The 24,184-nt window shown below is 59.8% G+C and overlaps 1 protein-coding gene across 1 annotated transcript; it reads right to left on the bottom strand.

Annotated features, from left to right (window-relative positions):
* Positions 1 to 528: 528 nt before the first annotated feature.
* Positions 529 to 23,805, bottom strand: IL17REL (interleukin 17 receptor E like). The gene is made up of 15 exons (XM_046013198.1): positions 23,704 to 23,805; positions 19,991 to 20,018; positions 6,223 to 6,372; positions 6,000 to 6,109; positions 5,652 to 5,766; positions 5,363 to 5,407; positions 4,989 to 5,128; positions 4,731 to 4,802; positions 4,598 to 4,652; positions 3,992 to 4,155; positions 3,875 to 3,919; positions 3,585 to 3,642; positions 2,930 to 3,342; positions 2,667 to 2,724; positions 529 to 1,535 (listed from the first exon to the last, which is right to left on the bottom strand). The coding sequence occupies exons 1-15, from the start codon at positions 23,803 to 23,805 to the stop codon at positions 1,510 to 1,512; spliced, it is 1,581 nt and encodes a 526-aa protein (XP_045869154.1). The 3' UTR covers positions 529 to 1,509.
* Between the last annotated feature and the right edge of the window lie 379 nt (positions 23,806 to 24,184).

Below are 24,184 nucleotides of genomic sequence, written 5' to 3'. Positions count from 1 at the left end.
AGAACCACAGGCAGCCCCTAAAGCCTGACCCAGGGTGGAGTGGGTTGCCCGGGGCCCGGGGCGAGGCCTCCCTGACCCCCAGGGTGAGGCGTCCCTGACCCCCACGCCCCCAACATCCCACCCTCTGCCAGCCCCTAGCTTGACCTGGTCTCTGGCAGCCGCTTTGCGGAGACTCCAGAGAGGGGCTTCAGGAAAGGGCGCCCCCGCCCCACCCCCGTCGGTCGTGGGGCTGAGCCCCAATGGGGACCGGCCGAACACCCCACTTCCTCTCGCTCTCCCTCCCACACATGGCCCGGGGGCAGGCCGGTGCGCCGCTGGGGTGTCCTGGGGGAGCACCTGGGGGCTCGCACTTGGCAGGGGGCCAGCGGGCTCTCTCTGCGGTCTGGGCCTCCACACTCGCCTCCCTCCGGAGCCCTAACCCCATAACCCTCCTCACCAACCCACTTCCCCCGCAGACCCCATCTCTGTCCTCGAGGGAAGAGGCGAGCTAGAGGACACGTGTTTACTGAGGGTGGGGGGCGACCTGGCTTGGCCCAGCTCCTGCATCACCGGGGGCATCAACCCCCTTTACAGAAGAGGGCGGGGGGGACAGCGGAACCTGGCCCTGGATTTGCGGGCTGTGGAGGTGGGGCTGGCCGGGGGCCCCCATCCCTGGGAGCGCAGAGGTCCGGCCTCCAGATGACGGCAGCTCAGGGGGACAGCTCGGCAGTCCTTGGGTGCGGCACCAGAGTCTGCGGGGTACCTCCGACAGCCCAGCTTCTGGGTGACCCTGCCCTGGGCTGTGGAGACCCCACAGCAGGGCCGAGGGTCCCCCTGCGGTGGCCATCAGCGAGTGGGACCCTTCCGAGAACCGCCCGTCCTAGCAGGGGCCTCCTGAGGCCACAGGAAGTGGCGAGCCCTCCCTGGACGGGCCGGGCGGGGGGTGCCGGAGAGCGGAGGGCGACCTGACCTCTGGGAGGGCTGGTGTGGGGGTTGGGTGGAGGCTCGTCCTGGGGACCCTGGTCAGTGTGCAAGGGCTCAGGGCAGGAGCTGAAGCTGGTCCTGGGCCAGAGAGCCGCTCAGCTCTCCAGAGCCCAGGGAAAGCTCCGGCAGCCATCAGGCAGCTGCCGGGCCCTGGCCCTCGGGCCAGGGATGGTGGCCACGACCACAGGCGATCCTGAGGGAGGCTGCACCAAGCAGAGACAGGGCGGTCAGAGACCAGGCCACCTGGGAAGAGGGTGGCCCAGCCCGCCGTTCTGCAGGCCTTCGACAAGGGGCTTCAGGAAGGGGCTGGAAGTCCTTCAGCCGGCCCAAAGCCCCGGGCCTGGCCGGAGGGCCCCCAGGGAGCTGCGGGCCTCTGGGGACCCAGAAGGTGGCTGGTCCCACGGCCCGGGCTCTTGGCGAACCACCTCCAGGTCCTGACGCCTGCCTTCCTCTGCCAGAGGCCCGGGAGCTCGGGTGGTGGCTGGCCTCCGTGGAGCCGCCGTATTCAGCCGGGGTACTTGCTGGCGCCCGACAAGGCTCGTGGCCTCAGTCTGCTGCGCCCTGGCTGGCGGCTGAAGGAGAGAAACAGGGGTGCTGGCTCAGCAAACCGACGCCAACCTCGTCCGGGCACAGCCCGCCCCGGTCACCCGCCCTGTGGCAGGAGGAAAGAGAGGGAGCCGCAGGCCCCAAATGCTCTCCATCTTGGAGAACCTGCGCGGGGCAGCAGGCCAGCGTCCCATATTCGGGGACCCCAAACGCAGGATGTGCTCCCGCTTGAGCCGGACCACCCCTCCGCGCTCGGGCCTGTCCCTGGGATCCTGGGGCCCGCCCAGCGCGGCACGGAGGCTCTGGCCGTGGCTGGGGCCGGTGCCCAGGACATCCAGCAGCTGGGTGGGGGAGCCCAGTCCAGACACAGGCCCCGGGGATGGCCATCTCTCCTCTGCCTGTGATCTGCTACAGGGACCTTTGCCGGGGAATCGGGACCCAGGCTTGGCTGGTAACCTCCTCTGGGGGAGGTCTAAGAGGCGCTCCCCAGGCTCTAAGGCCTTTCCAGTGGGGCAGAGGGCAGGACTGTGGCAGCCCTAGAGCCTGGAGACCTGGGCAGGCCCGGGGCACTGGGGGGTGCTTGCCCCTCCCTCTCCCATCCCCCTCTTGCCCCCAAGACCCCCGCGGTCCGCCCTCCCCTCAGCAGCCAGAGGACGCTAGCATGTGTGCGTGACATCCCGTCGCCCTTCTCAGGACCCCCAGGCAGAGGCCCCTCTCCTGGGCCACACCCAGGACCCCACGCTTCGCTTTGTCTCCTGTAAAGCCCGAGGTCCCAGGAGTCTGGCCTAAGGGGCTTGGCGAATGACGGTGGGCTGGTGGGCCGAGGGACAGCGTGAGCTCCTGGAGAGCTGGAACCAGAGCCTGGTCGGGGGTGATGGACACCCAGGGTGGCTTCATGGCTGACCTTGCGGGGGGTGGGGTGGCCCTTGCCCCCCCAAGTCAGGGGTGGGTCCGGGTCGGTCTGCCTTGGCCTGGCTCGGAGTGTGGCCTGACTTCCAGGCAGGTGGCCCCTCTGTCCCCCACCAAAGCTCAGTGTCCTATCCAGGCTCACCACCCCACCCTGAGGGCAGGAGACAGGGACTGGGCCCAGAGCGGAGGTTGGGGTCTAGCCCTCGGCCTCCCGCAGCCCTGGGGCCCGAGACCCTGGGGGCACTCACTGCACTGGAGGTCACACAGCTGGTGGGGGGCCGAGAAGGTCACGTCGGTCCTCCAGCCCTGGGGGGCAGCTCAGTCAGCGTGGCCTGCCGCCTCTCCCGCACCCTGACTGCAGCCCCCGGGGCCCCGGGGTGGCTGCTGGGTTGACAGGCCCCCCCGAGGAGCTCTGGGGGCGGGGTCGCCCTCTCTGTGACGCGGTGATGCCAGGGAAGCAGGGCTGGGACTGCAGGAGGTGGGTGGGGGCTGGGGGGGCGACTCCGCCCACCTGGACGCAGGTGTTGGGGACACAAGCCTCTTCCCTGGGAATGTCCACAAAGGCCACCGCGAGGTCAGTCACGAAGTCACCCTGGGCGGGAGAGGGTCGGTCACAGGCAGTGGGGGGGGAGACCGTGTCACAGAGCGGAGCGTCCGGCACCCCTCCACACCGGGCGGCCTCCAGGGGCCGACTCAGGGCCTTGCACACCGATGAGCCGCCCTCCCCAGGAAGGAGCCCGCCCCTGCGCACCCGGCTCACGGAGGCTGGGGGGAGGGTGGTGGCCCGGGGCCCCGGGCGGCAGGCAGGCGGCCACGTCTTCCTGTGGTGACACAGAAGCACCTGGAAACGGGCGGCGCTGGCAGAGAAGAAGGTGACCCGGAGGTGGCCCTGAGGGGCGGCCGGCCGGACGGTCATCTTCCAGGCTGCAGGGGCGGAGGGTTGAGGCCCGGCACCCCCCAGTTCCCCTCCTCCCTCCCACGGACCCAGAGGCTGCCCCAATCCTGCCCTCTGCCCCACCGGAAACGCCCTAGAGCCTGGGGAGCGCCCCTTAGACCTCCCCCGGAGGAGGAAGCCTCCGAGGAACCCAGAAGAAAGTGGTGTTGGCTGTGTCCACACGGCAACGGCCCAGGCCAGCCTCCCTGCCCTGCGCCACTGGAGAGCTCACCTTGGAAGTGTCCCTCTTGGAAAGGGCATCGCACCCAGGAGCCCCGGCTGGTAGAGACCTGCAGAGAGGACTTGAGAGGCCTGAGGTCCCCGCAGTGTGTGCGCGGCTGGCAGGGGGCTGGGACCCGCTGGGCCTCCTTCCCCAGGATCCCTTAGCTCCAGCGTCAGACCAGGACGGGGCTCCGAGGGGTCCCCGGGAGGCTGGCCCCAGGGCTGGGCGTCCCTCTACCTCTCCTCGCTACCCCCCAGGTGCTGCCCGGGCCCGGGGTGGCCGCGGCCAGACGCTCCCACCTTCAGGCAGAGCCGGGGCTGTGTGTCCACCAGCGGGTACTCCACCTGCGGGGGGGCGGTGGCGCTCAGGTCAGGCCCCGCCCGCTGTGCCCGCCCCCGTCCCCCGGGGGTACTCACCCTGCCGTGAGCCGGCCGGCCCGAGTGCTCCAGGTCGTGGCAGTGGGCCCCTGGCCCCGGGCGCCAGCACAGGCTCACGTGGCCGCTCACGGGACACGCAGGCTCCCAGCTCAGCGCCTGGTCCCCGGGGTGGTAGCGGACGGCGTCCCACAGGGCCTCCGTCTCTGCAGGGACCTCCCCCAGGGACTCAAGTCAGCGGAGCCCCCACCCACGTGCGTGTCCCAAGGCCTGTGCGGGCAGCCCCCTCCGCGCCCGCGCCCCGCCAGCCCCTCTCAGAAGCCCCACTTCCTCCGCGTGAGCCGGGCCGCGGGCGCGGGTGTCCGTGGGTCCCAGGCGTCCACTCGCTTTTGCACCCACGTGTCCACGCACAGATTCTGCTCCCGGAAAGGGCCCGCCGGGGACTCGCCTTTGGCTACGTGCCGTCCACGGCAGGCTCAAGAGGGGGGACGGGCCTGTCCGCCTGCTTCGTTCCCACCGTGTCCCCCTCCAGGCTGAAGCAAGCCGCACCCCCCCACACCCCACCAAGCGGGGCCGCCGCCGACCTGCCCTCCTTCCCTGCGGCCTAGTCTCCCGCCACCCCCCTGCCCCACACCGTAGGGCACTTGCCATCCTCGAAGGGACAGGCCTGTATCCGCACGGCGTCGGGGGTCGCGAACCAGCCCTGCAGGAAGGGCTGGGGTCAGCTCAGGCGCAGCCCCTCCCCCTGTCTCCTGGGGGGGCGAAGGCCACACTCACTGACCTCAAGGCAAAGGCACGGCAGCTCACGGCTGTAGGGCAGAGAGACGCTGCGGGACATCCGGTTCATTGTCACCTGCGTGGAGGGGAGGGCTTAGGGGCTGCCCCCCTCCCCCCCCCCCCCCCCCCCCCCCCCGTGGCTGGGACTGGGCCAGACTGGGAAGGCCTGGGGCGGGTCGGGAGGGGGGATGCGAGGACAGGTCCCTGGGCTGGACTTGGGCGGGGGATGTGGCCTGGGCCAGAGGCGGTGGGCCTGGCTCACCCGCACGGGGACACCCACGTCGTCGCAGGTGAACCACTTCAGGCAGAGCCGCACGTAGTAGGCGGGGGCCCCGGGGGCCTCGGGCACCTGGACCCGAATGACCTTCCGGCTGCGGTCCACCCAGTAGGAGAACTTCCCGGCTGTAAAACGGTGGCAGTTGGGGGTCCCGCTGGGACTAGCAGTCACTGGACAAAGGTCTCACCTGTCCCGGCAGCGCAGGAGATGGCCCCTTGCTAGACCCAGGCACTTGGGAGCCGCCCACCTGAGGATGTCGTGACTTCCCTGGGTGCAGACGGAAGACCCCCCTGGAAGGGCCTGCAGGGGCCTCCCCTGGCGCTGCGGGGCGGCGGTCCCGCCTGGGCAAGGGGCCTCACCCGAGCAAACGGGCACGTTCCTCCCCACGTCCTCGTCTCCGCAGTCTGCAAATGGCACAGCAATGGTGGGCCCAGGCCTCCCGTCCGCGGCAGCTGTCCCCGAGTTGGGCCTCTGCCCAAGTGCTTTACGGAAGCGTCTCCTCTCCCAGGGGGCCCGCGACCCCGGATGAAGTGAGAGGGGCTTGCTGCGAGCTCCCCGGCACGGGCCCCACCCTGCCCCAGGGGCCGACCCAAGTTGTCCCCAGAAGCCAGTGGCAGCTGTCCCCAGGCCAGCCCCGTGGGCTCCCACCTTCCACACGGTACTGCTGGTCCAGCTGGACCCCGCAGAAGTGGGGGACGGTCCTCAGGGTGACATAGAGGCTCTGAGCCACGCCGACTTCGAAGCAACCGAAATGCACCTGCAGCTGGACAGGCACAGGTGTGAGCCGCGGGGGCCTGGGGGCTCCGGCGCCCCATCCCTGGCCTGGCCGGCTCCACCTCGCACGGCTGGAACCCCGAGGAGGGTCCCCAGTCCCCGGGCCGTGGGAGGAGCAGGAGTCCAGAAGGGAGGGCAGCGAGGAGCAGCCAGGCGACAGCGGCTCCTGTCTGGCGAAAGCGTGGGTTGGGGCCAGTGGGTCCGGGTCCGGCCCCGCCTCACCTGCCACCCCACCTGCCGGCGGCGGGACGCTCTGGAGACCCGCACGCTCTGACACTGAGTCTCCTGGGTGTCCAGATTCATGGAGCAGGCCTCCAGGCCCCGCAGGCTCTCTGCGTGAAGGGAGGGACCGGACAGGCCGGTCAGACCAGGGCGGGGAATCTCCTTTTCCCTCCTCTCTGTGAAGCACAGTTGGGGATCCCTGGCCCCCCAGACGGCCTCTCACCATGCAGCACGACGGAGGCCCGCACACGCAGGAGCAGGGCACAGCCGTCGTCGGGGGCACACTTCATGGCAGTGGACAGTATCAGGGCCTCCAGGACCGATGGGGACACCGACGAGGGGGGTGGCCGGCAGAAGCTGTTAAAAATGTTCCCTGGGGAGGAGAGAAGGCTGGTGAGTGCCGCGGGGCTCCCCAGGGCCTGGGTAAGGCTTTGTGGGTGGTCCGGCCAGTGGAGGGAGGGGTCCTCGCTGTCCTGCCCCGGTGCCGTCAGGGAATGGCCCCCAGTGAACAGAGGACGCGCCCGGAGCCTGCTGTCTGTCGGGCATCAGCAGCGGCCGGCTGGGGAGCTGACCCCGCCCGCCCAGCGCCGGCGCCTTCTGACAAGCTGGCAAGCCCCTTGGCCTCTCCTCAAAGTCCTGCGGGGCACCTGGGTCATGACCCCAAGGTCGTCGGAGCCCAGATCGGGGGTCTCGCTTCCAGGCACAGGGGCTGAGCCGAGCTTTGGCTTCACGTGACCCAGCTGGGGACTCGGAGGACAGAGGGGTTATTGCCGTGGGGCCCGGGGGAGGCCCGTGGCCTTCCGAGTGGGCAGCCCAGGTGCCCTCCTGCACCCAGGGTTGCGGGCGGTCGGCAGGCAGGAGCCATGGGGTTCCGGCCCGGTGACGGGGTGCTGGAAGGAAGTAACCGAGGTGGGCCTGCGTGTCCAGGAAGGGGAAGGTGCGTGTCCTGGGTGGGAGCGACGGCGCCCAGAACTCCCAGGGGGGCGTGTGGAGAAGAGTCTGCTGGGGCTGGAGCTCCGGGGGACGGGCAAGCGGCACGGGGCAGGGGGACCCCGTCGGACCAGGCCAAACTGCGCGCGAGTGAACGGAGAGCAGAGGAAGACCCCCTGCGGGGAGGCTGAGGAGGAAGGGGCGCCCCAGAGGCCCAGCCCTGGACTGAGGCGCAGCCTGAGGGCACAGAGTCCGTCCGTCTGGAGCCGGCGGCCATGGGCTGTCTCTGCCCCGGGACCTGCTCTGGCGACCTGCGAGCAGGTGGGCTACGGAGAACGCAGGGTGCCCCAAAGCTGGCTCTTTGACGGACGCAGTGACCCTGCCCACCGGGCCTGGACGCACGTGGCGAGGAGCATCCCTGGGTGGAGCTCACTCCGACGGGCTTCAGAGAGAGACTCGCAGGGACGTGAGGTGTTACAAGATCCGAATATATTCTTGGGAAGGAAATCTGGCTCTGTGGACCCCACTGTGGCCCAGGCGGAGTCATGGGATCCGGTTACTCTCCTGTAGGACACAGCCTAGAAAGCCAGACAGAGGTCGTGGAGGGGGTTTCAGGATGCGGCAGGAGGAAAGGGAGGACGGGGATGTCCTTGAGGTGACACGGGGCTGTGGGGGAGGCAGGGGACAAGGGGAGCCTGGCTCCCTCCCTGAGTCAAGGAGAAGGGCAGAGAGCCTGGGCAGACCGAGTGCCCACGTTTGCGGGACGGAGCACGAGACAGGAGGAAGGCTGCACGAGAACGAGGGAGAAGGTTCACCTGCGGGGCATAAGCCCACACGCCCGTCAGGGGAAATGCCAGGGCAGGCAGGAACCCGCCCAGAGGATCTGAGGGAATCGCGTCCTGCGCTCACAGGGCCGGGAACAGTCCTGTGGGTGGTCTGGCCCTGGGTACGCCCCACATCTGCAGGAGTCTTGCCTCGGTGGGGGTAATTGGCCTCAGACTGATGCTGCTCTTGGCCTGCCCGGCGCCCCCCGGAAGTTTAAGCGTTAGCCACGAAATTCAACTGTCTTTCAGGAGAGCCTCAACGGTGTTTGTAGGAGCAAATCATAGGTCCAGCACACAACAGGGTAAAATTAGCAATTCGAAATTATAAGCCATGCAAAGAATCAGGAAAACACAACCCATAATGAGGAGAAGAATCAATTCAGAAACTGATAGAGGTTCCAGAACCGGTTCAAGAACGTCAGAGCAATGACCGCAGCCGTGCTCGTGTGTTCCGACAGGCCAGACGTGGGAGACTCGACAGGGAGCGAGGGCTCAGGTCCACCTTCTAGAAAAAATATACTGTCTGAGATGAAAAACACATCCGATAGGAGCGATAACAGATTGGATATTCAGCAGAAGGAGATTGGGGAATTGACGGAACAACCGAAACCGCCCAAAAGGAAATGGAAAGAGATACTGGTGGCGACGGGATGACGCGAGAAGCGCCGGCAAGGCGTCTCCAGCGACCGAGTGCGCGGAGAGTCCCCAGAGGGATGCAGGGAATGAGAAGAAAAATCGGTATCTCCCGACTTGATGAAAACTGGGAAGTCACAGGTCCAAGAAGCTGGTGAGAGCGAAGCGTGAGAAAGATGGAAAAAATGACGAGGCGCAGCACGATCCATTTGCTGGAAGCCGGTGACAGACGGAAAGCCACCAGAGGAAAAAGACACGTTATGCAGAAGGAAGGAAGGACAGGACAACAGTGGGTTTCTTGTGGGAGAGGGGAGCAGAGGCCCCAGCACGCTGCAGGCCGGCCCGCCCACTGGAGCCGTCTGCGGACGAAGCATGAATAAGGACGCCGTCGGCACACAAGCCGAGAGGACTCCTCACCAGAAGACCCGCACACCAAGAAAAGTTCAACAGGCCCTGGGTAGGAAGGAAAATAGGAAAATGGTACCAAATGGAAGGGGTACCCGCGTAGATACACGACCTATTTCCTCATCGTTTAAGTCCACCTAAAGGAGGATTGACTGCTTACACGGAATAGTAGTAGTAATGCACTGGGGGTCTAGAACACGCGAGAAAGGGAAACGTCTGACCACAACCCCACAAACACCTGGGGTGGGGGAGGAGCCCCCTGGGGGGCGCAGCCCATTAAGCCTCCGACTCCCGGTTTCCGCTCAGTTCATGATCTCGGGGCCTTGGGGTCACGGGATTAACCCCTGCATTAGGCTCCACACTCAGCAGGGAATCTGCTCGCGATGCTCCCTCTGGCCCTGCCCCCACTCGTCCCCCCAAGTAAATCAGTAAATCTGACACACCAGACGGAGGGCCGAGGGGGGCTGCGCTACGGCTGCCAGGGCCGTTTGAGCCGCGGGGCACCGCGTCCTGAAGGTAGAGTGTAATGAGGAAAGATGTACGTTAGAAACACCGAAAAACAAACAGAAAGCAAAAAAACACCAAAACGACCAAAGAGTTTGAACTATTAAGTCACCCAAGGAGATAAAATGAAACCACACACACACACACACACAGAGACATGATTAACCCGAACGACGGCAGAAGAAGAAGAAGCGGACAAAGACGACAGGGAACAAAGGAACAGGAGTGCCGTCTCCTTGTAGTCACACACAGGGCAAATGTTTGACGCCGCAGTCAGGCAAAGACGTTCAGGCTGTGAACACAACCCAGACCAACGCAGGCTGTTGTAGGAGACACACTTCCCGTAGGAGGTCACTAGCGCGAAGACGCAGGCTGCCAGAGCTCATCAAAAGAGAGATGGACGGGTTGTGACAAGACGGCGTGGCTTTCCTGGCAAAGAATATTACCAGAGAGAAGGACACTCGTTTCACAGTGACAGAGGGAGCAAGCCCTCAGGAGGACACCGCAGTCACAACTGATAGGACGCACTTAATGCCAGAGTTTCATAGGGAGACAAAACAGGTTAAAGGACAAGGTCGAACAGACAAGCCCACGGTCTCAGTTGATTTCAACAGTCTTCCTTCTACACTTGACCGAACAAACGGGCAGAAAACGGAAAGGAATGTGGTGGCCTCGTATGACATAAGCAACCCGCTCAGCTTCCCCGGCATTTACGGCACAGCCCCCAGCAGCGGTGGGGTGTGCGTGTGGTTCTGGTGCGCACGGAACATGTATCTCGATAGACTGTGTGGTCCCTAAAATAGTCTCAGGACATTTAAAAGAATTCAGATCAAACAAACTATCCTCTCTGATCAAAATGGAATTAAATCAGTCTTTAATAACATAGTTCTGGGGGCGCCTGGGGGGCTCCGTCGGTCGAGCATCTGATTGTTGGCTCCAGCTCAGGTCGTGATCTTAGTGTGGAGTCCGCTCGAGAGTCTCTCTCCCTCTCCCTCTGCCCCTCCCCCTCGTTCTCTCTCTCTCTCTCTTCCTCTAAAATACGTAAATAAGTCTCTAAAAAACTAAAGTAAGATATTTCTGGAAAACCTCCCAATATTTGGAAACTAAACAATACACTTTTAAATAACTTTCGGCCAAAGAAGATATGAAAAGGGAAATTAGAAATTACTTTGAACTGAATGAAAACGAAAACATAACATATAAAAATATTTGGATGCTGCCAAAGCATTATGGGGGGGGGCTTGTAGCACTAAATTCCAAATTGGAAAAAAAAAACAACCTCACATTAGTGACATCAGCTTCCACTTTAAGAAACTAGAGTAAATGCCCACCCTTCACGAGTGCTACATTACACGTCAACTACATCTCAAACCGGAGAAGAAAGAGTAACAGAACCTAACGTAATCAGAAGAGAAACACTGAGATTGGAGCGGAAACCAGGGAAACAGGAGACAGAAGAGCCATCGAGAAAGTCAAGGAAAGCGCATGTTGGGAAAGAAATACTACAGTTCTACGTGGACCCTTCCAGAAAGCTGATGAAGCAGGAATAGCGTGGAACCCATTCTCTGGTATGAAAACCTGACAAAAACATTACAAACAGAGAAAACTGCAGAAACCCCATGGCCACAGAGTAGAACCTCAACAAAATTTTAGTAAAGGGAATCCAACAACATGTAAAATGATAACACATAATTACCAAGTGCGGTTTGCCCGCGGAATACAAGATGGATTTAATGTTGGAAAATCAGTCACTGGGGCGCCTGGGGGGCTCAGTGGGTTGAGCCTCTGCCTTCAGCTCAGGTCATGGTCTCAGGGTCCTGGGATCGAGCCCCGCATCAGACTCTGCTCAGCAGGAGCCTGCTTCCTCCTCTCTCTGTCTGCCTCTCTGCCTACTTATGATCTCTCTCTCTCTGTCAAATAAATAAATAAAATCTTTAAAAAAAAAAACCACTACATTGAGATACCACCTGACACCAGTTAGAATGGCCACAGTTAGCAAGACAGGAAACAACATGTGTTGGAGAGGATGTGGAGAAAGGGGAACCCTCTTACACTGTTGGTGGGAATGCAAGTTAGTGCAGCCACTTTGGAGAACAGTGTGGAGATTCCTGAAGAAATTAAGAATAGAGCTTCCCTATGACCCTGCAATTGCACTGCTGGGTATTTACCCCAAGGATACAGATGTAGTGAAAAGAAGGGCCATCTGTACCCCAATGTTTATTGCAGCAATGGCCACGGTCGCCAAACTGTGGAAGGAGCCAAGATGCCCTTCAATGGATAAGGAAGATGTGGTCCATATACACGATGGTGTATTATGCCTCCATCAGAAAGGATGAATACCCAACTTTTGTAGCAACATGGACGGGACTGGGGGGATTATGCTGAGTGAAGTAAGTCAAGCAGAGAGAGTCAAGTATCATATGGTCTCACTTATTTGTGAAGCATAACAAAGAACACGGAGGACACGGGGAGATGGAGAGGAGAGGGAGTTGAGGGAAACTGGAAGGGGAGATGAACCATGAGAGACTATGGACTCTGAAAAACAACCAGAGGGTTGTGAAGGGGCGGGGGGGAAGTGGGAGGTTGAGGAACCAGGTGGTGGGTAATAGGGAGGGCACGTACTGCATGGAGCACTGGGTGTGATGCCAAAACAATGAATACTGTTATGCTGAAAATAAACAAATAAAAAAAAAAGAAAGAAAAAAAAGATCTTCAAAAAAAAAAAAAAAGAAAGAAAATCAAATACTATAGGGCAGGCCTCTCGGGCCCCTCCCTCTTCCGGAGCTTTGTATTATCATGCAATAAACTTTGCTTTGCTGCCTACCAAAAAAAAAAAAAAAAAAGAAAAGAAAGAAAGAAAAAAGAAAAAAGGAAAGGAAAGGAAGAAAGAATCACTATAATTAACTATGTTAACAAATTTTGAAAAACACATATGATCATTTCAATAGCAAAATTATTTTACAAAGTCCAATATCTATTCCTAAAAAAAACCTCAGCAAACAAGGAATGTAAGGAAACGTCCTCAACCTGTTAACGGCCATCTATGGCGAACCTATGGTTACTGCCGTGTTTGCCAGTGAAAGGACCATTTTCCCTTAAAATCGGGAAGGAGACCAGCATCACTGCTCTGCTCACTTCCGTTCAGTGTTGTATTAGAGATTGTAGTCAGTGCAATAGGGCAAGAAAATAAACTTCCTTTTCAGTTTGGGAAGAAGTAAAGCCGTCTTCATTCGCAGATGACATAGTTGTCTCTATAAAAATCTAATGCACTCTGGGGTGCCTGGGGGGCTCAGTCGTTTAGTGTCTGTCTGCCTTCGGCTCAGGCCATGATCTCAAGGTCCTGGGGTCGAGCCCCGTGTCGGGCTCCTCATGGTCTCTGCCTGAGATTCTCCCTCGTCCTTTGGCCCTCTGCACCCCTGCTCATGTGTTCTCTCAGTAAATCTTTTTTAAAAAAAGATTTTATTTATTTGAGAGAGAGGAAGAGTGAGAGAGAACACAAGCAGGGAGGAGAGGGAGAAGCAGGTTTCCTGCCCGCAGCCCCCACTCTGCCCCCCAAACAGGGAGCCCAATACAGGACTCAGTCCCAGGACCCTGGGATCATGACCTGAGCTGAAGGCAGACATTTAACTGACTGTGCCACCCAGGCGCCCTAGTAAAATAAATCTTTAAAAAATTATGCTCTAAAGGTGATTTCCTTCTTCCTGCCCATCTGTGTGTGTAAGAAGTCATCGCGTTTCTAAACTCCCCAGAACTGGTGAGATGTCATACTGAGCTTGGCCCCGTAAGAGGGGTTTCTCCCAACTTCGTTTAGGTTTATAGAAGGTCATAAGTGGGAAAAATAAAACAATAGAAAATATTTTTTTTTAAAAGCCTTAGGCACACAGAGCACAGCTGTCTTCGTCCCCCACGGGCTCTTCCTCGTCAGGTCCTGAGGGTTCAGACCAGGACGGGCAAGAAGGTCGCAGGCTCCTGACACCTCCTTCTCCCAAACTGATGGATGTTAAACAAAGAAGGAAGGGCCGAGCCGCCTTTCCTGATCCCCACGTGCGGGCGGTTCTGAGCAGTGTCCGTGATCACACTCTCCCGTACCAGTCCAAGTTCTAAGCAATTGTCGGCACCTGGCATGGCCCCTGCCCTGTGTGTCCTCGGCCCCCGGTGTCTTGGAGCTGAGGCAAGCCGTGGTGGGGTCGGATGGACTCCTGTGAGCCAGAGGCGGCGGCCAGCCCGCCAGCTGTCCGCAGACTCCATGGGGAAGCCGAGTGGCCGGCCAGGTAATGTGGGGCGGGGCGGGGAGGGCTCTGTCTCCAGCCTGGGGTTCCCGTGCCCCGGGGAGCAGCGGAGAGCCTCACGTGGCGTTCCCCAGGGAAGACAGAGACTCTTCCCACCCACGGGCGCCTCATGTGTGTGAAAATGTCTTCTTCTCTGCAAGGAATGAGAAACCCGCATCCCTTGACCTTTTCTGGGGGTGGGGGGAAGCGGAGCTACTCCAGCCAACCCAGAAAAGGACAAAAGCCAGAATTAAAAAAAAAAAAAAGGTCGAGCCATGGCGGAGCAGGGCTCGCGGGGAGCACAGAGCGCAGTCAGCACGGGGCGGGGGGCGCCTGCTGCTCTGGAGAACGGGGAGAATACGGAGGAGAGGAGAGGAGAGATACAAGCACGCCAAGTTATGTGGTGCAAAACGGGGCAAACAAGTCGTTGTCCCTCCGTGGAAATCACAGTGAACCCAAAATTTGTTATGAAGCCTCGTGGGAGTCTCCCCATGGGAGAAGTAAATATATTCGATCTTGTCAAAGACTTGAAAAGCGGCCGCAGAGCCGTACTTTAGGAAGGCCTAACGGATGTCCTCTGAAGAGGAGAAACAGGAACTCGAAAGAAGAAGAGGGTTCCAAAAGGGAACAGTGAACTCAGGGGTTGGCGGAACGTGGTGGTGAATTTAAATTCCTCTTGGCGAAGGAAGAGGAGGAAAAGAAAGTTCCGCGCGTCCCAAACCAAGCGGGGCTCGTTTCCCGTAATACGCCAGACCAGGCTGTCCGGGCCGACTCTCCAGCTGCAGACAGCTAACAATGCTGGCGGAGTGTCAGGCGCAGAAAAGGTTTCAAGGAAACTTGGGAAAGCTGATGAGAGAATCAGCATCATCAGGTCAAAGCCTGAGAAACGGCAGAGGGAGCGCAGGAAGCCACGTCTGCCGGCGACATCATGGAGCTGTCCCGCTATCGCCCTGGGTTGGGGGCCAGTGGGGAGCCCCCCAACCCTGGCCCCTGTGGTGTGGCCACTCTGAGCACGGACGGAGGAACAGAGGGCTTCCCACAGCCTCCAGTGGGTCTGGGTGCTGGTGCCCAGCCCTAGTTCGCATCTCTAGGAAGGGCCAAGGGACCTCAATCTGCTTTTTAAATGGAAATGGTCTTGACTGTCATACGTCATCTCTGGGTACCACTTGGAAACAAAGGGGAAACCTGATCCGAGGGAACCATCATCATCCTAGGCCCTGGGGAACCTCACGAGTCATTTCTTGAGGGCCCTGAGCAGGCATATTTAAAGATGGAAAACTATGCCAGAAAACAAAGCACCGAGAGGGAAACGTGGCAGAAATGAGAGCCCCATGGAGTCTTCTGGGGACAGGCGCACCGGATGTGACTGTAGACCAGCCACCCTAGGACAAGCTCGGAAGTATGCGCGGTGGGAAACAGAAACTACAAAGACGGACCAAGCACATTCGCAATAAACAGTTTCTAGAAACGAAACCCACAGAAACAGAAATTAAAAACGCAACAAAGTGGCTTCCAGAGCAGCCTGGACCTCACCAAAGAGAGAATTAGTGAAGCAGAAGGTCCCAGCAAATGACCCCAAAGGCCACAGAGGGACAAAGAGATGGAAAATACAGCAGAAACATTCAGAAATGTGAAGAACGAAGTAAAATGGCCAAGATGACCCCGAGGAAGGGACAGAGGACAGATGGGGCTGCTGGCTAGCTTTGCAAAGGCTCTCACAAAAAAGTGAAGTGTAGCCAGTCTCCCGTATGAATATAGTTATAAAACCTACATAAAACTGTAGCAATTTGGTTTAATGATATATTAAACATGACAGGATAGGATTTGTTTCCAGACTCCATGTGTGGTCAAAGTTAGAACATCTATCAGTACAATTTGTCACTGAAAGATTAGAGGAAAACTACATGACTATTTTCACAGGTGCACACAGTTTCCACAAGGTCCACTTCCTATCTGTGAAAAAGAATGTTTAAAAAACTGGAAAAGAAAGGCGCCTCCTTGTCTAGATAGAAGTCATCTTCTTCAAAGGCCCCGTTAGCCTGATAACGTCGGGTGAGCCTTGGGAGTCAATCCCGTGAATACCAGGACTAAAACAAGGGCTCCCCATTCCACACTGTCCTGGTGACTGGAGCCAGGCCTGTAAGACCAGAAACACACACAAGTTTATAAACTGTCCTCATTTAGAGAATACGTGATTATCTATATGCAAAATCTTAAGAGACTCAATGGGAAATCTATCAGAAATAACAAAGAATTTTTAACAAATGTGTTGGGTATAAGATCAATATACAAAAGCAGCTGCTTTACACCAGCAAAACCAACCAGAAAATATAATAAAATAAACCTTTCACACTATCCTTCAGCCTCTGAAGAATGTAAGTATAAGCTTTGAGGAAGACCTAAATCGTTGGAAAGGCATACCATGTTCATGGTTGGAATACTCAACTCTAAGGTCATTTCTGTCTCAAATCAATGGCTGTAGTCAATGCCAGTCAGATCAAAATGTGTGATATTGTAACTTATATAAGAAATATGCTCTGTGCCCATTATCTGGTGCAGGAATTCTAAAACCCTTGGAATTTCCCGAGAGCTAAGAGCCGGGAGGGCGTCTTTTGTTGTTCATAACAAACCACATTCAACAGCAGCTAAGTTCATCTTAACGAGGTAAGTTTTGGAAAGCCCCAAGGGTGGGGGCTCGTTGCCAGGGAAATCAACCCCATGATGACCTCTGCGGAGGAGAGAGGACCAGGAGGTCCCATCAACCACCAATGGCTGGTGAATTTATCAGTCATGCCTATGCAAAACCTTCCATATAAGCCTCCATAAAAACTCTAAAGGACAGGGTTTGGAGCACTTTCGGGTTGGTGAGGATATGGAGCTGGGAGAGGGGCAGCCCTAGGAGGCATGGGGGTCTCTGTGTCCTCCTGCGTCCCTTCTACCGGGTTTTTCTTAAATTATATCGTTTTATAAAAAACTGGTTACCTGGCGAGTAAAATGATGCTCTGGGTGCTGTGAGCCCATCAAGCAAAGAAAGGAGGGGTCGTGGGAGCCTTTGACCCACAGCCAGTTGGTCAGAGGCAGAGGGGACACCCCAGACTTGTTGCTGGCTTTGGAAGTTGGGGGGAAGTCTTGTGGTACGAAACCCCTAATCTGTGGGCTCAGAGGCTAAATCGGTCATCTAGGTAACTTGGAACTGAGTTAATTGCTTGGTGATATTAAAAAATATACACACGGGCTCTCTCCAAAATAAATAAATAAATCCTCTTTTTTAAAACGGGGTGGGGGGGGCACTGGGGGCTCCGTTGCTTGAGCATCTGATTCTCGATTTCAGCTCCGGCCCAGACCTCAGGGTCCTGGGATCGAGCCCCACGATGGGCTCTGCCCTCAGCTGGGAGTCTGTCTGGCATTCTCTCCCTCTGCGCCCCCTCCCATGCTCACACATGCCCTCTCTCTCTCCCCAAAATAAGTAATCTTAAACCAAGACCCACGTTGGGAAATGCCTCCTGAAATTCTCAGTAAACTTAACAATCCAAAGTTCGTATTGAAGAAGCGAAGGCATACAAAATGCTAAAACCCTTTTGAAAAGCTTTCTAGTGTAAAAAGGAAATTTAGATACTGAAAAGCTCACCCAAAAAACATAGCTTTGTGAATCATTACGGAGCAGACGGCCCAATCCCTGCCAGCCAGCCGGTCCCCAGCTCGTCCAAGCCCCTTCGCGCATGCAGAAGCAGCAGTAACCACTATTTCATCGCTCATGGTTTCGTCGTCCAGATGTGCCTCCTCGTGCACTAACCTTGAGGCTTGCCAGTTTCCAAACCTGGATTACCTGGTCTGCCGCTTTGCCTCGGCTCTCCTCCTCCCTGCAGAATCGGGCTCTGTGGCCTGCCAGGCGTCCTTGGGGTGCAGCCCAGCACCCGTCTTCAGACCCTGTATTTCTGGCTGATCGGCGGCGGGACGTGGAGCCCCGATTGTGCTCAGGATCCAGTCCTTTGGCAGGACGAGCACTGGTGTCAAGGGCCCACGGTGGGGGGGGCATGACGTGACGCCGTGTGCGGACTGTGTGTGGACCGTGTGCGGACCATGTGTGGACCTCGGCCGTGTGTAGACCGTGTGCGGACCGTGTGCGCACCTCCGCCGGCGTGGATGCGAGCTCTCACCAGCACTCACGTCACTGGGGGATGCAAAATGGATTTTCTACCGTTTAGTTTCCCCTTATGAGCCGGAACACTCACTCCAGGTGGCATTCGCAGGAGAAAGGCAGGCACAAGGCTTGATTCCCAGTTTTGAGGACGATGAGCAGGTTCCCTGTCATCCAGAGAAGATGAAGAGCTCCCTCCGTTTTCACAACAGCACCGCCGCGAGCACACGAGCACGTGCACTCACTCGTGGGCTGCAGCTGACTGCGATTCTTTTTCTTTTTCTTTTTTTAGCTCAAATGGTATCCTCTTGGCTAATGGGAGCTCCTTTAGGTCGGTTCCAAGTACTTTTTTTTTTTAAAGGTTTTATTTTTAAGTAATCTCTACAGCCAGCGCAGGGCTGGACCCCACAACCCCGAGATCAAGAGTCACTTGCTCCTCTGACGAGCCCGCCCGCCCTATGTACCGTGGTCTCTGAGAGCGTCTGTGCTCTCTGGTCCGAGATGTCCCGGTTCTTCTGGTCCTTCCTCTGCCCCAGACTGGGAGTCGGCCACGGCTCGCGGAAGCCCTGCCTGGGTTCTCCCGGCGGGAAATGGCATCCACGACCGCAGCCTGGTGCTGGGGAGGCTCGTACCATCGGAAGTTGTCTGCTCTCTTTGCTACATGCCCTAGAGACTTTTCTGTTTCTCTTCAAGACCCAGTCAATTTACCACAATATGTTTTGGTGTTTGGTATTCAGGTTTGCTCTGATAATACCCAGTTTTAAGAAAAAAATTTTAATCTCCTGAGAACTGTAGCTCTTAGTATTTTTCCTGTCCCCTTGGTTTTTCTTCTTCAACATCTGTATTTGGGACATTCTTGGTCTGTCCGCAAGACTTACCATTTATCCGCACAAGATTTTAATCTGTGTTTTCTTATCTTTTTTATTTTTTAAAAACGTCCTCCTTTTGGCCTTGAATTTCTCTTGGATGTTTAATATTCGGCCTATTCCCTCCTGGGTTCGTCAAGTCTTCATTTCTGAAGTTATTTTCCCGAATTTCTAATTCTGCGTGTTGTTGCCTCACTTCGGAGAATTTCTGGCTTTCGTTGACAGGCGTCGTGTTCGCGGGTGTCGAAAGCAACATTGAAGCGAAGCGTCGGTTCGGGTTTCAGCCTCTTGGGGCGTCGCTCCCGCGGCACCGCGAGTCGAGCTGTCCGGCCACGTCTCTGGGTGCCTCGTCTCCTGCCTCAGTTGTCCTCGCGCTGCTCCGACTTCACGGACCCCCGGTTCCCCGCTGCGCAGCCCGGAGCCCGGACGGCGCTGACGCCCTGTGCCCGCCGCGGCCTGGGGTCAGGGCGTTCTCCCTCCCGCTGCGCCGCGGGCACCTGCGGGCTCAGGGACACGGGCACACTCGGCCGCGCAGTACGGGGCCAGGAAGGGGCAGGTGGAGCTCACCGGCAGCGGGAAGGAGCGGACAGCGGCGGCCGTGGGGTCGGGGAGCTGCGGAGCCGTGCGGAGCCCTGCGTGGTGCGGCAGAGGCAGGTCCCCTGCAGCAGAGCACCAGGCCGTGTCCCTGCCTCACACCGCACACTGTGCGTGCAAATAAACCCTCATGAGCTAAAGAGCTGAACGGAAATGAGCAGTTAAAACCTGTGAAAGCAGAGCGGGCAGGGGACGTCCCTCCGCCCCGGAAGAATTTCTTAAAACCCCCCAAATCCACAAAACCCCTTAAAGAGGAGACTGGTCAATACGATCACATCCAAGTGGGAAAGTTCTGAATGGCCTTGGGAGCCCCAAGGGACCCTCCGGGAGGGAGCGGAACTCTGTGAGGCCTGGAGCACCCCCAAGGGACGCTCGCGGCAGGAGCCCAGACCCCGTCCCCAGCCCAGGTCACACAGCCGCAGCAGCACCACGGAAGACGACGAAGACCATGAAGTTAATGGGCATCATTTTCCGTTGGAGAAAACCCAGAAGTTGATAAGGGGAAGCGAGGCTTTCCCTGTGTGCTGGCCGGGGCACTTTGCAAAGAAAGGAGGCGTCCTCCAGGGAAGCAGGAACACCGGACTTCTGTGCGGCAGGTGCACAGCTGGGCATGAACGGGGGCCTTGTCCGTGTTCACCAGGGGCTGGACAGCGACATCTGGGGGACACTCTGTCCTGCGAAGCAGGCAGAGGGAGGCCAGTGGAGTGGCAAGGAGGGCAGGGTGACCCTGGTGGCCAGGCTGTATGAGGACGGGAAAGGCACACTGTCCCCCTCTGCTGTATGAGGACGGGAAAGGAACACTGTCCCCCTCTGCCTGAGATGTACTCACGGTTCACTCGGCTCTTGCAGGCGAAGCCCTGGGGACAGAACAATAAGAGAGGGTGAGCGGTCGGCCTGGCCACTTTCTGTGCAACCCCCGAAGCAGCCCCAATGGCCAGGAGAGTCCCACGGCCCTTCAATCTCCAGAAGGGCCTGGCAGTGGGGTGAGGCATGCCAGAGTCCAGCCCAAGGCCCGGCAGACAGCAGTCATCCAGTAGACGGTGTGACCTGGACCCCGTGGACTGGGGATTCCCGTGGCCCCAACACCCTCAGCTCCTGCTGCTGGCACAGGCCACCCGTTCATTCTTTCGGGGGACACCTGCCGGTGCTGAGGTGCTGCGGTTCTCGAACGAAAGGACGTGGGGAAAGCGCTGTCTTGGAGGAGCCGCATTCTGAGACCCAGATGCAGACTGGAAGGTCAGGAAGTTGCCCTTTGCTGAGAAGGGGTGGGGAAGGGGCATCAGAGGCCCCAGGCAGTGTGGGCAGCACATCTGCGGGTGTGTTCAGGGGAGCCCTTGTGGCGGAGGTGAAGGCATGGCAGGACTGGGGACCAGGTTCTGAAGGGGCCGGCGGGGGGCGGGGAAGGGTGTGTGTGGCTGGACCGCCAGCCTGCAGGCTCACTTTGGTGGGTGTGCCGTAGGGCTCCACAGCCGGATTCGGGGAGACCGAGGTCGGGGTGCTGCTCCAGGAGCCCAGGAGGCAAGGGGGCCGGGGCCCTGGGGCACCAGGCTGCGCGGGGTGGGGGTGCCCCCTGCTCCCCAGCGCCACCACAGGGCGCCGATGTTGGCCCTCTCCCCTGCCTGCGGACTGGCGCTGCAGGGACCCAGGAAGCAGCGGGGGGCGGGTGGGGCTGTCCCCAAGCAGAGGGCCTGCACTTCCCGTGGCACCCAGGTGGGAACGGGGGACCCAATCTGGTCCTCTCCTGCCCCTTGGATCTGCGGTTCCATCCCCGCTCCAACCCCTTTCTAAACACGCTCGTGTTTCGGAACAGTGCGACAGAGGAGAGGCGTGGAGACAGTCCCGAGGGCTTCCCCACGGCCGCAGTCCGGTGCGGACTGACGGCGCGTTTGTCAAACTAGGGAGCGGGCTGCTGGGGCACCGCTAAACCCCGCACGGCTGGGACTTCTCCCAGTTTTGCATCTGGTTTCTGTGTCTGTTCTCAACGTCTGTCTTCCGTTTCACACTGCTCGGATGGAAGGGCTGAGCCCACCTGGACAGCCTCGCCCTCTCTACTATGCGACTGCGCGTCCTGGGAGCCCGGCGGCCCAGGGGTGCGCGGGCAGGAGGCGACAGCCCATTCCGGCGAGCCCAAGACACCAACCCCGCAGAGCAGCCGAGAGCATGAGCCAGGGGCCGTGCTGGGGAGGTCCCTGCCTCCCTCCACCTCCCATGCTTGGAATTCCGGCTCTGCATCCACTATCCTGTGGCCTGAACCAACTTCCCAAGTCCCAGAGTTCACAGGCAGAGAAGGGCCCTGCTCGTTGCCCCAAGGTTGAGGGCATCCGTGTGGCCTGGGCAGTAGGGACTGCCCTTTGTGCCTGGAGCCCCCACAGGCCCAGAGTTGTGGAACGTGGTGTCTCATGGAGAGCTGGTGGCTGTGGTCTGGTGGGTGCCCCTTCAGTGTGTCCCTCTGGCAGAGGGATCAGCAGAGACAAAGGTCAGGCCGGAAAGCACCTATGGGCAATGTGGCCCAGGGTCCCTGGTGTACCAGGAGCTGGGGAATGGCATGGGAGGGGGCTGGCTGCGTGCCCCGCGGCCCGGAGCTGCTCGAGGAGTGGCCGCACCCCCACCTCCCTGGGGTTTCCCGTTGGGTTTCTCGGGGCTTTCCACGCCAGGCTTGGGGCTGTCTGTGGGGAGGGACCCCCGCCCCACCCCAGGAGCGTGTCTTCAGGGAGGGACCTGGGTTCCCTCCCCCGACCCCACCCCGAGTTGCCCCCACCCCACCCCCGCCTCTGCTCGGGCTCGAGGGAAGGACCCGCCTGGGCTCCTAACCCACTTGGCTCCCCGCCTGCCCGGAGCTGGTCCCCGCGACACAGCCCCGGAGGCTGGGACCCCCCAAGCCGTGGGGCAGGGCCTCCTGATGGCCCCATTCACCACCCAAGGCCCCTGCCCCCCAGGCAGCGTTTGCACCGTGGCCCTCTGCTCCTGTGCCCTCAGCTCCCCCAGTCGGTTCGGCGAGGATGAGTGTCACTGAGGACTTGCCCAGGCCCGGGACAGTGCTGTGGGCACTTGTGGGCTGGCAGGGTCTCTGCGAAGGCCCTGGGGGGTCGCCAGAGGCTGTCTGTCCCTGGCTTCTCCAGCTCTGGCAGCAGCCCCCACCAGCTCCCTGCCTGCCTCCCCACCCCCCCCCCCCCCCCGCAATCCCCTCCAGGCCAGGCCTCTGGCGCCCCTCCCCCACCCCAGGCGCCCCTGTTCCCTCCCAGGCCCTCCCCTGTCAGGGCACCAAGGTGGCCGCAGCTCCCTGGCTGAGTCCAGAGTGGTGCCCGGTTGGCCCTCCCTGCGGGGTCAGCAGCAGCCGTGAACCCGCCTCCCTCTGCACTTGCCCTGCGGCCGGCGCCCCCCTCCCCTCCCCTCTCCTCCCTTTCCCTTGGGGATTCTGTCTCCCCCACACAGCCTCTGGGTCTGGGGGCTGAGTCCCGGCCCAGCCCAGTCCAGGGCGGGGCCCCTGCTGGTGGCTCTTCCTGACCCCACTCACTCAGCTCTCTCGTCGGATGCGCTTCTCAAACCCCACGTCTCGAAACCAAGTTGCCCCCCAGAACCTGCCCCCACCCCCGCCACCAGGCCTCGCACCTCAGGAACCATCTCCAGCAGCCCAGGGTTAAAGTCACATTCTAGGGTCCACTTTGATTCCTCCTTGTCCACCAGGATCCCCAGCGGCTCTAACTCCCACCGCAAAGTGCACACAAAGCCGCCCCCTCCCATCGTCCACCTTCACCGTGGGGGGACCCGGGTCACCTCCGACCTGGACCCGGCGTTTCCTCTGCACGCGCGGCTCCCACCGGCACCGACACGCTGTCTGCTCGTGCCCTGCACCAGCTAGAACACAGGTCCCCGAGGCCACGGCACGCAGGGCAGGTGCTCCAAGCGCCTCCCCCCCACCCCCCACCGCCGTGCTCTCCGTGGTCTTTCTGAGCCCTTGTCCTTGTGTTCCGCTGAGCCCGGGATGCCTCCAGGCTGTCCCCACCGTGCCTGGACCAGTCTCCAGGGACACAAGCACCCATGGCAGGTGCTGCGGGACGCCTTCCTCAGGAGAGGTGAGTCAGTCCCCTCTGCGGTGAGAAGTCCTGGGAGGCCACCGTTTCCCAGCACACGGCTTGCCCTGCGGCTCCCTCCTGTCCCGGATTAGCACGTCCCTGCAGCCTTCCCTTAGCGGGATGTCCACACAAGCCCAGCACCTTGGATAATGAAACAGGGCCCCCCGAAGCTGCGAGGGGCTTCGGGGAGAGGGGCCGGGTGAGGGCACATGCGCGGGCCCCTCCCGCTGGGCCAACAGACCCTTGAGCAGAACTGCAGGGCCAGCCCCGTGCCTCCCAGGGGTCCCCGGGCCCCCACGTCACCCACTGCCTATCGCCGTTCGTTCTGTGCCGGGCGCCAGGCCAGCACCCACCTGTGAAGGAGCCAGGGCCCCCCAAGATGAGACCCTAGGAAGGCTTGGGGGCTCACATGAGAGCGGGAAAGGCCCCCGATTACTGGATGGGGGTCAAGGAAGAGGCAGGAGCTCACCTGCGAGCAGGAGAGGCCGCATTCTGCAATCTGGGGGATGGCCAGGCTGCGCTGCGCACTCCAGGCCAGGGAGAGGAGCACCACTGCTCGTCCAGCCAGCATCCGGCCCGCGTGCATGGGGGCGAGGTTGCAGGACTCGAGGAGCGGCTCCTGCCTTCCCAGCCTGCAGCTCCAGCCCCAAAGACAAGTGGGAGAGTCTCGACTGAGTCTCCTCCCCGAGGCAGACACTCCCCATCCTGATGGAACGGAGCCCAAGAGGGCTGGCCCTAACCACAACCCCATAACTTCCTGCCAGGTCCTGGCTCAGGCAATGGGGCCTTCAGACTCTGGCCAGTTGCCCGCAAAGTTTCTGGGATGCCAAAGGAAGCATCGGGAACCTTAAGTCTTTAGGGTTCCAGGTAACCAGGTTCCCCAGGGGGCTAGACGCTGGAGCAGGGCTGGCTGTGGTCCTGTGGGGTCAGGGGGCTGCCTCACGGCTCCC

The sequence above is a fragment of the Meles meles genome, chromosome 7, assembly GCF_922984935.1.
Source record: "Meles meles chromosome 7, mMelMel3.1 paternal haplotype, whole genome shotgun sequence".
Lineage (NCBI taxonomy): Eukaryota > Metazoa > Chordata > Mammalia > Carnivora > Mustelidae > Meles > Meles meles.
Note: the sequence above shows the minus strand (reverse complement) of the source record. Positions and strands in the feature narration are given on the sequence as shown.